Source organism: Drosophila yakuba, chromosome 3L (assembly GCF_016746365.2).
Source record: "Drosophila yakuba strain Tai18E2 chromosome 3L, Prin_Dyak_Tai18E2_2.1, whole genome shotgun sequence".
NCBI classification, from domain to species: Eukaryota; Metazoa; Arthropoda; class Insecta; order Diptera; family Drosophilidae; genus Drosophila; species Drosophila yakuba.
This window is the reverse complement of record NC_052529.2, coordinates 11,217,164-11,229,907: the sequence shown is the minus strand read 5'-3', so window position 1 is coordinate 11,229,907 and position 12,744 is coordinate 11,217,164. Positions and strand designations below refer to the sequence as shown.

The following is a 12,744-nucleotide window of genomic DNA, read 5'->3' as shown; positions in this document are numbered from 1 at the left end:
AGTTGCTTTTTGCGAGGAAATATATTTTGGGCTTACTGTCATAATAGAAGTAAAATATAAATAGTGCTTGCGGACTAAATAGGTTAAATATTGCTTCTATTGAAAGGCTTTTGGCCCCCCTTTCTGTTTAAAATATTATAAAATTGTTTAAATAATTACATCCAGTGAAAACACAACAAATACCTATGAAAATACACACACTTTTTCACTCAACACTTAAGCGATATCAGAATGCCCCATTAAAGTCCAATTCACTTGCTAATAATTTCGCCGTGGCTTGAATCGCTGAAACGTTTTAAACCTATTGAACAAACAGGGTTTCAAACAATGCAAAACAAAGGCTCAAATACCGGGGAACTCATTAAATAAAATGAGAACAAGCCGTTTGCTTCGCCAGTCTGAGATGGAGCAACAAAAAACAATCAACAATCAACAGTCGCAGCAGCACCAACAACGAGAACAAACCACAAGAAGTTGGTGCAAAATAAAGTCCAACACGAAAAACAAAAAAATAAAAAAAATAAACAATAACAGCGACTACAACATCAACAGGGAAAAATACCCAAAGATAAAAAGTTCAATGCACGCAAATCGGATTAAGCAAAGAAATTAAGTAATACTTGTGCTTGTGGAAATCCATTGAACTGCAAGTGGGCCTAGAAAATAGAAAAGTGGCAAATAGAAAGGAGGGCCGGATATCGGACGGAAGTTGCCCACCCAGTCATTACAGCTAGATATAGAATAGAAAAGTTAAACTCATACCATTTGATCGCCAGAAATGTGTGTGTGTTCAGTACAAATCCGAATGCGTAAATCCAAAAATGACACTGAGCAAGTTTTTCAATTCTCACAATTATGTTTTGGTCAAAGAAGCCGAGCACTTGGCACTCCGAATTATTACCGCAGTATTTTTTGGGATCGTTACGAGTTTAGAGCGCACCAAACCGGGTTTTTTTTTAGAATCACGCGGTATCGGAAATAGCGAACCGAACGCATCGAAGCTTAAAACTCAACTGATTCCAAGTTGGGGCCACCGATTTCATCGAGCGCCACGCGCTCAAAAGCTTCGCCACTCAAGCTTTCACATGGAACCAACTTTTGTGGCGCTTTCTTGGCCATTTCGAGTGAGCCAAAAAGTCGACATCTTTCTGGGCCAAGTTACTGCGAGCTGTGAGCTGAAATGTGTTTTATCTTTAACAAACTAAATGTTGAATATTGTTGAACTTTCAGCGCTGCAATAATAGGCGGTTAATAAATGTTAATTCGAAATATTTAGGTAATATAAAATAATATAACTCATCCGCCATGTTGAACATATATAAACTGCCATAACTATTGAATTCATGATGGACAAAAGTACTAAACTAGTTTTTTTAAAAATTCATAAATTATTATTTAATTAAAATATTGCAAACTTAATAAGAGTAAAATATAATTAGGGTTAACAAGGTGCGTGTGGGTCCTTCAACTAGATCTTTAGGTGCTCAAAACGAGGCATCCTTCTTAGTCCCGACGGGATCGGTTCTTCGTCTTGCCTTCGCGTGAGTGACGGATCGTTTGGCGCTTCTTTGGCCTTTTGGTTTTCCTCTTGTAGTGGACAACGGTAGCCGTCTTCTTACTTGGTGCCTTTGTGGTGGGAGCCACAGTTGTGGGAGCCACGGTGGTGGCAGTCACGGTGGTGGCTGCGGTGGTGCTGCTTCCAGATGCCGACGGCGAAGTGGGAGTGGTGGGGGAGGTGGGTGTCGTGGGTGTAGGGGTAGAGGGCGTGGCAGGATCGGTGGCAGGATCAGTAGCCGGATCAGTGGCAGGATCAACGGCCCAGGAAGTCGAAATAAAGGCCACGATGGCAAGGAAGATAACAATCTGCGAGCGCATCTCTAGTGGATTCTTCAGGTGTTGGGACTAGTGTGCTTCTTTCTGGGCGAAACTGGAGTATATATAGCCAAATCGATGGAAGATGTCAGACTTGTTTTCCCTAGGCAAACATCAAACAGCCGTCGAATCGCAAAGTGATATTTCAGTTAATTTAGGTTGTGCAAGCAGAGATCAATACCACATTTATGAAATGTATAACTAGGCTATTATTCTAAGACTCTCATTGTTATAGAAATTATTTTTAATATACCTAGAATCTTTAAAAATAAAGCTTATAATAATGATGCTGCTAGCTGATAGAAATCCAAAGCATTGAAATAAAACATGATTCTGTGTCATAACTTCGTATTTATTTTCCGTATAACTACATAGTGAAATACTTTACGAACTGGCTCTCAATGGAATGTAAGTTTGTTTTAAATCGGACTGGAGAGCCTCATAAGTAAGGTTTTGAATAGTTATGAACCGAACTTTGAACCAAGTCTACCAATTGTAAATAAAAAACATCAATTTGATTTGACACAAACATGAGAAAATATAAAAAAAAAAATTGGTCTTACCACAACGTATAAACATTTTCTGTTGTACATAGTTTGTATTTTATTCAAGTGTTTTGCTCTGATCTATTAATTGGTGTAAAATAACTTGAGTGATTGGGACTTACGTTACAAAAGAGTTTCAAATGCATTTTAAGTAGAGTGAAGTTCGGGTATAAACTAATCGAGGTGTGTAAATATAAAATAAAATCACGACTTGCTTGGCGTACACATATTAAATAATATTAATATCAATTAGACTCAGAGACGTTCTATGAGCTAAATACAATGCTTTAGTTAGGCGAGTAATTTAGTTTTTAGATTTTACCACTTGTTCTTGAGTTTCCTTTTGCGTGTTTAATATTAAGTTTTGTGTTTTCCAACTTGTACAATTACGAAACATTACTTTAGTTTTGCAATTACAATTAATAATTGAATGGCATTCTCTGTTCTCTGTATTTAGACTCCACCCATGTCGTCCACGGCGATGGCACACAGCACATACATCATTCCGGCGCTGAGGAGAGCCGTAACCGGCACCGTCACGATCCAGGCATAGGCAATGTTCCGGAAAAGATGCCAATCGACACTGCCATCAACCGCGGGCGCAACGTCGTTAGGGGCGTCCTTATCGCTCTGATCCTTCGACTGACACTTCGTGCGACCTGCAGCACTCACATGACCCACGAAAACCACCGAACCGACCTTGCAGTGAGTGGTCGAAATGGGCAGGCCAATTTTGCTGGCCAGCAGTACGGTGATGGCAGCTCCGACTTCAATGGTAAAGCCACTGAAAAGGAGTTGAAGTACAAGTTTCAGTTTTCAAAGAAAATAACTATTTGAAGGATGTAGGAATACTCACGTCGATGAGGTGATCTTCGTAAGGTCATTGCCAATGGTCTCGATAACACGTCGTCCCCACAGCCAGAGACCCACAGAGATGCCGACGCCGCCATAGATTAGAATGTAGATGGGACTCTCGGCCTGCTGCATAACCGATCCCTCGCGGTAGATCATATAGAGGGCAATCAGTGGGCCGATAGCGTTGCTCACATCATTGCCACCGTGCGCGAAACTGCCAAAAGTGGCTGTCAGGATCTGCAGGAACGAGAATAGCATGGATATCTCCGGAGTCTCCTCTGCGCCACTGGTTCTTCGTCCACCGGCCGCCGTTCGCTTCAGCTCCTCCTCCTGCTCATTCAGCGCCTCCTTGCTCTCGATCAGCGGAACCTTGCTGGAATTGGGCGATAACGTGGAACTGATCATCAGATCAAGGCTGCCGCCGCTCTCCACCACTTGAAGGTTGTTATTGGTGGCTTTGGTAGTTCCGGTTTCCAAGTCCGTGCCAATGGGGTTCGCCTTGTTCTTTAAAAGGAAATAAACGGCGATTAGTTAAAGCAATCAAATTAGCTAGCATTGAAGAGGTACCTTTTGCTCCTCCTTGGGCGACTGCATGCGCTTGAAGCACTCCTGCAACTTGCGTCCATTTTGCTGCTGCTGCTGTTGTTGCTGCTGCTCGTCGATGAAGTTCAGACTGGTGATCGTGAGGTCTGTGTTGTCCAGGCTTGCCTTGCCCAGCAGGTCCTCGGCTTTCTTGATCAGCTGCGGATCGATCTTGTACTCCTCGCCGAGCGCGTTGTTGTTCTTGGCCGCCAGTCCAAATGGCGCCAACTTGAAGGTCCTGGGCGAGTTGTCGCTCAACGAGACCAGCTCGGTTATTTCTGCGATGGCTGGCAGTGGTTTGCCTTCGCTGACCAGAGACAGAGGACGACGCTGCTTCTTGGGACTTCCCGACGGTGAAGATTCTAGAAGAGGATTTCAAAGTTTTTATTAGTATTAGCCAAACATTTGTTGGATAAACAAAGACTTCATAATGTGGTTCAATTTTAAGTCGCATATTGAATTAGGTTTGCTTTGTTATTTATTTTGTTTAATAATTTTTTATGAAAAGCCTACATAAGCCTACATATAACATTTGTATAAATAACCTAGATCCAACAAAATTTTGAAAATGATATGATCAATAGCGACTTAACCCCAGAAATAAACTATTTGCTTCGCAAACAAGGAATACACCTTTTATTAAATTGGCTATAAATACTATGGCTTCAGCTAGGCAAAAGCACAATAGTCCCAACACCCGAAGAATCCACTAAAGATGCGCTCGCAGCTTGTTATATTCCTTGCCATAGTGGCCTTCGCTTCGACTTCCTGGGCCGCTGATCCTGCCACGGATCCGGCTACTGATCCTGCCACCGATCCTGCCACGCCCTCTACTCCTACACCCACGACACCCACCTCGCCCACCACTCCCACTTCGCCGTCGGGATCTGGAAGCAGCACCACCGCAGCCACCACCGTGACTGCCACCACCGTGGCTCCCACAACTGTGGCTCCCACCACCAAGGCACCAAGTAAGAAGACGGCTACCGTTGTCCACTACAAGAAAAAAACCAAAAGGCCAAAGAGGCGCCACACGATTCGCCGCTCACGCGGAGGCAATGGCGGCAGCCGCAAGAAGGGATCCCGACGAAACTAAAGTAGAAACCCAATTTCGAATAACCCAGACATAACAGATTTGGCCAGACAACTTCCGACCTTTACTCCCGTGTTTTTCTCTTTCTATTATTCTTATTTTTATATTACCCGCAAAATTAAATAACCATATATAATATGATATGAGTCGTTGGATGATTTTTGGTACACGTTTCGCTCAAGCAAACAATTTGCGATTGAATGTTCGAGGTTGTTTAAACAACAAATGAACCATATTTTTGATGCGCGCTATATTGAACATGAGTAAATAGATTTAATGTGCTATTGAATCGAAATCATAACAGACTGAATTAGATGTTCGACTCAAATCCTCCTTATGTATATCTACTTTAGAATCGACATTCGGTTTATGTAAGGCACATAACACTTTATAACTCACCCACGGAGTCCTCGAAATTAAACTTGACAGGATTCTCGGCCCGCAGTCGCTTGGCAATCTTGCGCCGCTGCAGAGGCACCACCACCAACTGCGTAAGCAAGGCCACCAGCAAAGAGAGACCAAAACTGGCGGTCAGTGCTATCCAAGTGGGTATGTTGTCCATGTAGAGCAGCTTGGGGCCGTCCAACACCACACTGATAACGTTGATGAAGAACGTTACACCGTAGAAGATGGGCAGCGATCGAAATCCGGCCTTGAGCGGCTCCTGGGCGCGTAGGATGAAGCGACGTATGGCCAGGAAGAGCAGGATGCTCACAACTCCGCTCAGCACCGGTGAGATGAACCACGATCCGACGATTGTGCCCAAGGTGGACCACTTCAGGCCCTGAACGCCGCGTGCCACCAGTGAAAATCCAATCGTAGAGCCCACGATACTGTGCGTTCCCGAGATGGGCAGCTTCAAAAAGGTGGCCACCAGCAGCCAAACGGCACTACTGGCCAAAGCGGCCACGCAGCCCAGCATCAGCACCTCCTCGGAGCCCTCGTATAGACCAACTTCCAGGATTCCCTTGCGCATGGTATCCGATACCTTGTAACCTATACAATTAGAACGATATTATCTATACAGTTCGCCCATGTAATTATATTATTATGTATTTCAATTCTTACCAATTAGAACGGCGCCCGAAATTTCGCAAATTGTGGCCAGCACGCATGCCTGGCGGATGGTGAGAACCCCGGAGCCGACACTGGTGCCAAATGAGTTGGCCACGTCGTTGGCACCGATGCCAAAGGCCAGGACAAAGGCGATTAGGAACCCGATGACTACCATCCATAGTAATTCCGGCGCAAAGCTTTCCATGATGCCGATAGTGTGCTTCGTTCGGTGTTCAATGTAATTCAAAACTCTGCGGCGCAAAACCACTAAACTCTCTCAACTCTAACTAAATACTGATTACTCTTCTTGCTCCTCGAAAAACTAAACTCAAATGGTATGTTATTGGGCGGTGCGGATTTAACTGGGTGGATGACTTGAGTTGTGCAAAGCAATCGTTTGGAACTTATAAAATACAAGACTACGTAACAAATGAGGGTCGAAACAAAAATCCAAATTGATTAATAAGTGAGAAATTCTTTTCAAATATTCTCTAAACAGCCATATTTGCGCTTAAACTTCATTGTCGTTATTTTCATAATGAAAATGGGGCAACAACTCGCCGCTTGGAACTGCGAAGGTGCGATACTTAGGTGACTAATTACCCTGCAATATTAACTCTCTGATTAAACCCTTCGGTTTGGAGCCTCTCACTTCAAAGCTGAGGATCAGCTCTATCTTAAATTAAGCAATAAATAAATAAAATCCTACAAATAACCCTGGGCTGGACGAAACACCGAAACGAAACAAACAATAATCCAAATTAAAATCCTTCTCCTTCGCTGACAAATTCCTGTTGCCGATGGAATTCGATGCTCAATGTCGGGAAGTATTCACAGGTATTCACTCCACATTAACCCACTTGTAATCGTTTAATTTCTGGGATAACTCCTCTAGCAATTGTTGTGTATTCGTTCTGGGACTAAACGAATGCTGTTGATGTTGTTGAGTAAGTGGATAGTGTTGTTGTTGTGTGTTGGTTTTGTTAATAATTAATTATAATAAGTTTCTTGTTATGTTGAGTAGGAGTTAAGAGGTGTCGAGTTGGTAAACTGAAAAACACACAGTTATTGATCATAATTCTTTGCGAAACAAATTAGAAAGAGTTCTTCTTACCTGACGTTTGGGGTAGCACAGTTGTTTCAACCATAGAGAATTATTCACCATGTCTGAAAATAAGCAACAAATATTTGTTATTGATAATGGATAAATCAGTATCGCCTGTTTTACTAACTTTAGTGACCCAACAGCTAAAAACTAAACCTTCACGTCTAAGCACACAAACCGATTTGAGTAAAGCAACGGATTCAATCCCAAAAATCAAAACGAAATCCAGTTTCAACTGGTGAAATGTGGTTCCTAAAATCACTCTATTTCCAGCCATTTTCAATACCTTTCGATATGCTGGATTTTTATATTCTTTAAACCCGTAGCATCCAGCACACAGCCATTCAGTGAGTTTTCCAATTGAAATTCAATTGTTTGGTGTGTTTGACTTGTTTCTAGTATTCTTGTATTTGTTTTTTCCAGATCCAACTGGAACCACGTGGTTCGATCTTTTTCAAATGAAAATTCGCAATTGAAATTGTAATTGCCGCTGGCTGTTTTTGTTATTATTGTTTAGATTGTTGTCATCAACAACAAATGCAAATGCATCGAACAATTCGCTTTCATTGCTTACAATGAAGATCGATGACTGCGTAATTTACGGATGTACTAAAGTACACATAATAATTTTGCTCTCTTTTTATCAGAAAATAATATAAATACAGTCTAAGCTAAAGCTCTTAAAACATAGTTTCTTAAATATGGCTATTATTATTAAATGGCTACCAAGTCCCACAATTTTGTTGTAGGTTGTAAAGGAACTATTTGTTCTTTTTATTAACCATGTGAATTTACAAATGCACCAAACACGTCGTAAACTATTTAACTACCTAGTACTAACTGGTAGAATAAAAGCCACTAAAATGGCATATTTCTTTCGCACTTTCCAACAACACCAAGCCCCACATTTGACCCAGGCAAATAAACCAAGAAAACCCCAAGAAAAGTCACCCACAAAGCCAAGTGGAAGACAAGTGACGCCAAGAAGGCGGTGGGTGGTGGTAGCTAGTGGGAGGTGGTGGTAGCTAGTGGGAGGTGGTGGTGGGTGGTGCTGGGGTTAGAGGTCAGAGGGTTGAGCCCAGTAACCAGGACAATGGCTGACACCGCGGCTTTGCAAGGTCGCAGCGCTTTATGCCGACGCTTTCCATATTTGCGTGCTTTGTCATCGCTCCACCAACACCACCCACCTACCACCCAGCACCACCCATCGGGTGCACATTTCTATTCTCACAATGGAAATGGAAAATGGGAAGGAAACAATCAGGGGCTTGTGGTAATAGCCACCAATTTAGCGGCGTATTTTGAACTTTTGAGCTATAAATACGCTAACACGCAGGTGCGCATAGTTTTCATAGCCACTGCATATGCAAATAAATGTTTGTTTATTGCGAAATAAGTGGGATCGATTGAACAGAGGGACAACAGCAAATACAAATATAAATTAATAGTGATTTTATTGGTGGTCAGTTAGTAAAACTTGCAATGCATGATAATAATAATCGTTCAATTGATAAATCTGTATTTGAACGAGCGCCCTTTCAATTTGCAAACCAATGGCAATAAATCAATTTCAGCCCATTGTGTATTGGGTAATTACAGTTATTGCCTGGCGGGTGGTGGGCAGCTTGTAATTGGAATGAACCGTTAAGGCCGAACAGATCGAAGGTCAGAGGGCAGTGGGCAGTGGGTGGCTGGGAGGCAGGTGCTCACTGTACAGGGAGTGGATTCACCTGCCATTGCATGTCATGGAAATGGAATTAAAATGAATTGAATGGCAACTGCAAAACAAGGTCTAAAGTGCACTTAAAACAAATAGGAAGTGTTACTTTCCTAAACAAGACAAAATGCTAAACATTTTCTTAAGTGGGAGCTTCATTTAAACTTTCAGATTTAAAGCAACTATAAAAATGTCTTACCTCTCAAATTTCTGCAGATATAAAAGATACCTATGACTTTAAACGCTCAAATCACTAAAGTTCTTAATTTTAGAATACATATGCCTTCAATTTATTATTTGTTGCACTATTTGGTAATAGGATTTTGTGGCACTTCACCTTTTGATACAGATGCAGTTGCAAAATGTGCAATTCTTTTGGATGCACGAGGCGCGTCACTGGCAACCTTGACATTGCCGCCTACCAACTGCAATTGCAACTGGCTCTGTAAGCAGTAAACTGCATTTAATATTGATTTAATTTGCCGCACTGCCCCAAGGACGGATGAGGTGAAAATACGCCGGACTGGGCGAATTATCGAGGCCCAAAGCGGACATTTTCTGCACGCTCAGTGAGCCAACACAAGTTCCACTTGTTGTTTTCCTGAAGCCGCCTGCCATTTTGGGGTGGTTGCTGGCGCAAGTTCAAGGTCGCACCACCGCCACAAAATCCGGGGTAACTTGCTTTAAATTAACACCGCCTAACAGTGCCCACTCCACTCCAGTGAGTGTCAAACTGTGCCCACAGAGCAAACCGTTTCCCATTCAATGGGCTCAGCCCAATCCAATTGGAAACGCTCTCAGGTGTGAAGGGGATGCACTATGCTAATTAACGAATACCTGCAATAACCCAAAAACACACGACGCTCTTGCATGTGTGGGAAATTAGAGCTCCGGGAAGTACGAAACCCATTAATAACTTAAATTGAATTCAAATAAAAGAATCAATTGCATTTAACCTAATGCAATTGATGACATCATGTCTCACACTATCTTGTCAATTTAGAAATATGAATATCCTCATGAGCTGAAGAATTCGCGTCTCTTTCCAGCCAATTGTTCAATGAAAAATATTTGTTTTACTAAGTATCCTTTAAATAACTTTTCTAGTATCTAGCTTGTAAAAAAATCGCGAATTAGGTTCGCAAATTACAACCTAATTTACCCATTTAAACTGTTCGTTCACAGCTGTCGGTTTATTGGAGAGCCCACTGTACCTGTGCCAATGTTTCTAGCACGTGTGACTGTACAAGACTTTGAAGTAAACAAAAATGAATGCGCAGCCCGTTTGGCAAATTTACTTATTGCCGATTACGCTCTCTGTCTTTCATTCTTTCTATTCGACCTTTTTGGCATTCACAAAAAAAGAGTTTAAACCGTGAGGCTGTTGTTTTTATTGGGTTTTTTCCATCACACGCGATCCGAAAATGGAATCACGAGTTTCTCGGCTGATATTTAAAACGTGTGCACAATATAAAGAAAAAAACGCGTATGCCGCCGCATCATCGAATTTCACATATGAACATATACATATGTTTGTACATAGATATGTGTGCCTTTAGAAATACCACTTCCATTCAATACATTTTTGGGCACTTGGCAACAGGCAAAAAGAGCTATTGAATATATATGGAAACTGCTTGAAATCAATGGAATTGCTATTTTTCCGTTTCTAGGTAAAGCTGGGATCACTTGAAATTAAAATATATTTACAACTAAGCAGGTATTTGGAACTATTTATGCCTAGTTTAGTTGAGGATAGAAATCCTTATAAATATGATAACTAAACATAACGTAATTTTGGTGGATTCATCTGAGTTTCTATATCATTCTCAGGATTTTTACATAAGCAGGTGTTCACAGCATGAAAGGGGTTATTATTTATACTTTCTGAAGTGAAACCCAGAACTGCAGTTTGAGAGGCACTCGAGCAGCGGGCATCCGAGCGAATGATGCACTGAATCGGAATCGGTCCACTTCGCACTCACACTCACTCACGTTTTCCGTGCGGCGGCGAGTGTGTACACGTTTTGACCTTGCGGGGTTGCTGCCACCCAACGCCCACCGCCCACTTTGGACCCAGACCAACTCATTCATGACCCGAAAGCAAAGCGAAACAGAATCCATGCTATGATATCATTGGGTGCCGAAAAAATGTATAATTTCTTTGCTTGACGTAGGCACAGAGATCAGATATTCCCAAATTTCGAAATCGAAATGTTTTTTTTTCGAAATTCTGCAACATGCGTATACAGATACAAATCTGTGCTATTTTAAAGTTTAAATGCTTATCGGAAAGCTGCTCTACTTCGTTGGCTGGCCGCTCGTTAAATTTAGTTCCCAGACGCAAAAACAAAAACTGTACACAACAAGATGCCGGAGTTTCTCTCCTACCCTTAGTACATTGCTCATCACAGTGTGACTTGGCTATGAACAAAGGTATTTGTAGGTATGGTAGTTGGCCATTTCACAAGAGCATTTTACTTTACAGGAGTTTAAAGCTCTGCAGAGAAGAGTAAGCTACGTATCATGATAACAAAAAGTAGATTTTCCTAGAATATAAATCATGTTCATAAGTTATACTGAGAGTAAAAAACTCTCTTTTTAGCGGAAGTACAACATAAGCAACATTTTCATTCTTGCAAAGTAACTGTAACTGCAAAGCAAAGTAACAAAGTAACTCTGTAAAGTAACTGACCAATACCACTTAACCATTACTTATGAGTCAACTTATCAACTTCTTTGTACAAACTTTTAGAAACTGGCATATATTGGACCATAAAGCGGTTATTAAAAGTATTAAGTAAAAAATTCAAGGATGCAAATGGCGCCTTAAGTTAGGCTTCATTTTTTAAAGCCAGCTTGTGAATAACTGGAGATTTCTGTTCCCTAGATTTGAATACGTGTTACATGGTAAAACGAAGAGAACAAAAGATTGGTAAATTTCACAACAGAGTGGAGAATTTCGCGAAAGGATGGGCGAAAGAGGGGCGGTGGGATGCATGTTGTTGTGGAGAAATTAAGGGGAGAGACAGAGAGAGAGGTGGAGAAAGTGGGGGAGAGAGGAGTGTCTGGAAGCTGCCAGAAGAGAGTGCGCATCCTCTCGCACTTTTCGCCTTCTGGTCGGTGTTTTTGTTGTTGCTGTTGCTGTTTTTGGTGTGGCTGCAGCTGCGAAGCAACAATAACAACCACAACAGAGACTCGAAAACAGCTGCACACAAAAACAGTGGCTGTCAAACTGTCTTTGCAAAATATCAAAAAGTAACTGTACTTGGCAAAAACAATACTTTTGCTGTATTTCCATTTGGGATAAAAGTTCCGCCGACCGGGAAGCTGTAACACACACTTTTCCCAGCCACTTGGCCCCCCTCCCCACCGTTGGCTACACCGTCCAATCGATTGACCAGCTTATTGATTTTTCTACTCAAACATTTTGCATTTGTTGCTCGCTTTCGGTATTTGAATAGTGCGTTTTGTTAGAAAACATTCTATTGGCAGTCTTTTCAGCAACGACATACACACTTTTGAGCACACCCACGCGAAAAACACGCGGCGCCAGCCAGACTAAAAGGATACACAAGGATATATGTAGTATATCCTGCCACACAGCAACACACACACAGGCACTCACGCGCACCGAAAAGCTCGCCAGGATCTAGTTGTGCAGCGTTGACAATAAATCCTCAACTGACAACCGATGCGGAGGACTGGGAACAGTGGGAGCTGCTCCCTGCAATGGGTACTCACTTGATCAGCAGCACTGTTTCGAATCAATATCCCCGTCTATTCAATTCTTTTTTAAGCGGGACGATGTCGCGCGCAACCACCGGCTTGCTGGGTTCGATAGAGATGGACCGATTGCGCGCCGTCGCTGCCAGAGCGATGCTATCGATTGGATGTGCGCCACGCGTTTGGGATTTTG

At 42.1% G+C, this 12,744-nt stretch overlaps 4 protein-coding genes across 7 annotated transcripts in view; 1 reads left to right on the top strand and 3 right to left on the bottom strand.

Moving 5' to 3' along the window:
- Positions 1-1,025, bottom strand: part of LOC6533677 (brain-specific angiogenesis inhibitor 1-associated protein 2) — a 42,683-nt gene extending 41,658 nt beyond the window's left edge. For 3 of the 4 annotated variants that reach the window (XR_001454100.2, XM_015194722.2, XM_015194723.2), the window contains exon 1: positions 763-1,023. The gene's annotated coding sequence lies outside the window, so the exon portion shown is untranslated. Of the gene's footprint in view, positions 1-762 lie in introns of all 4 variants that reach the window. The other variant, XM_002094347.3, reaches the window with a different exon arrangement.
- A 359-nt stretch (positions 1,026-1,384) lies between these two features.
- LOC6533675 (protein new-glue 1) lies at positions 1,385-2,297 on the bottom strand. The gene has a single exon (XM_002094345.4). The coding sequence runs from the start codon at positions 1,873-1,875 to the stop codon at positions 1,504-1,506; it is 372 nt and encodes a 123-aa protein (XP_002094381.1). The 5' UTR covers positions 1,876-2,297; the 3' UTR covers positions 1,385-1,503.
- A 153-nt stretch (positions 2,298-2,450) lies between these two features.
- Positions 2,451-12,702, bottom strand: LOC6533673 (sodium-dependent phosphate transporter 2). The gene is made up of 7 exons (XM_002094343.3): positions 12,570-12,702; positions 7,118-7,170; positions 6,016-7,053; positions 5,347-5,943; positions 3,840-4,216; positions 3,274-3,776; positions 2,451-3,201 (listed from the first exon to the last, which is right to left on the bottom strand). Exons 3-7 carry the CDS (start codon positions 6,206-6,208, stop codon positions 2,871-2,873), a joined length of 2,001 nt encoding a protein of 666 aa, XP_002094379.1. The 5' UTR covers positions 6,209-7,053; positions 7,118-7,170; positions 12,570-12,702; the 3' UTR covers positions 2,451-2,870.
- On the top strand, positions 4,366-5,797 carry LOC6533674 (protein new-glue 1). The gene has a single exon (XM_002094344.4). It carries the CDS (start codon positions 4,570-4,572, stop codon positions 4,948-4,950), a length of 381 nt encoding a protein of 126 aa, XP_002094380.1. The 5' UTR covers positions 4,366-4,569; the 3' UTR covers positions 4,951-5,797.
- Positions 12,703-12,744: the final 42 nt, after the last annotated feature.

Coding starts and splice junctions, on each gene's coding strand:
- LOC6533674 (XM_002094344.4), top strand. CDS start 4,570: ATGCGCTCGCAGCTTGTTATATTCCTTGCCATAGTGGCCTTCGCTTCG.
- LOC6533675 (XM_002094345.4), bottom strand. CDS start 1,875: ATGCGCTCGCAGATTGTTATCTTCCTTGCCATCGTGGCCTTTATTTCG.
- LOC6533673 (XM_002094343.3), bottom strand. CDS start 6,208: ATGGAAAGCTTTGCGCCGGAATTACTATGGATGGTAGTCATCGGGTTC. Junction 4,217..5,346: donor TAATTTCGAGGACTCCGTGG/GTGAGTTATAAA, acceptor ATCCTCTTCTAG/AATCTTCACCGTCGGGAAGT. Junction 3,202..3,273: donor ACGAAGATCACCTCATCGAC/GTGAGTATTCCT, acceptor ACTCCTTTTCAG/TGGCTTTACCATTGAAGTCG.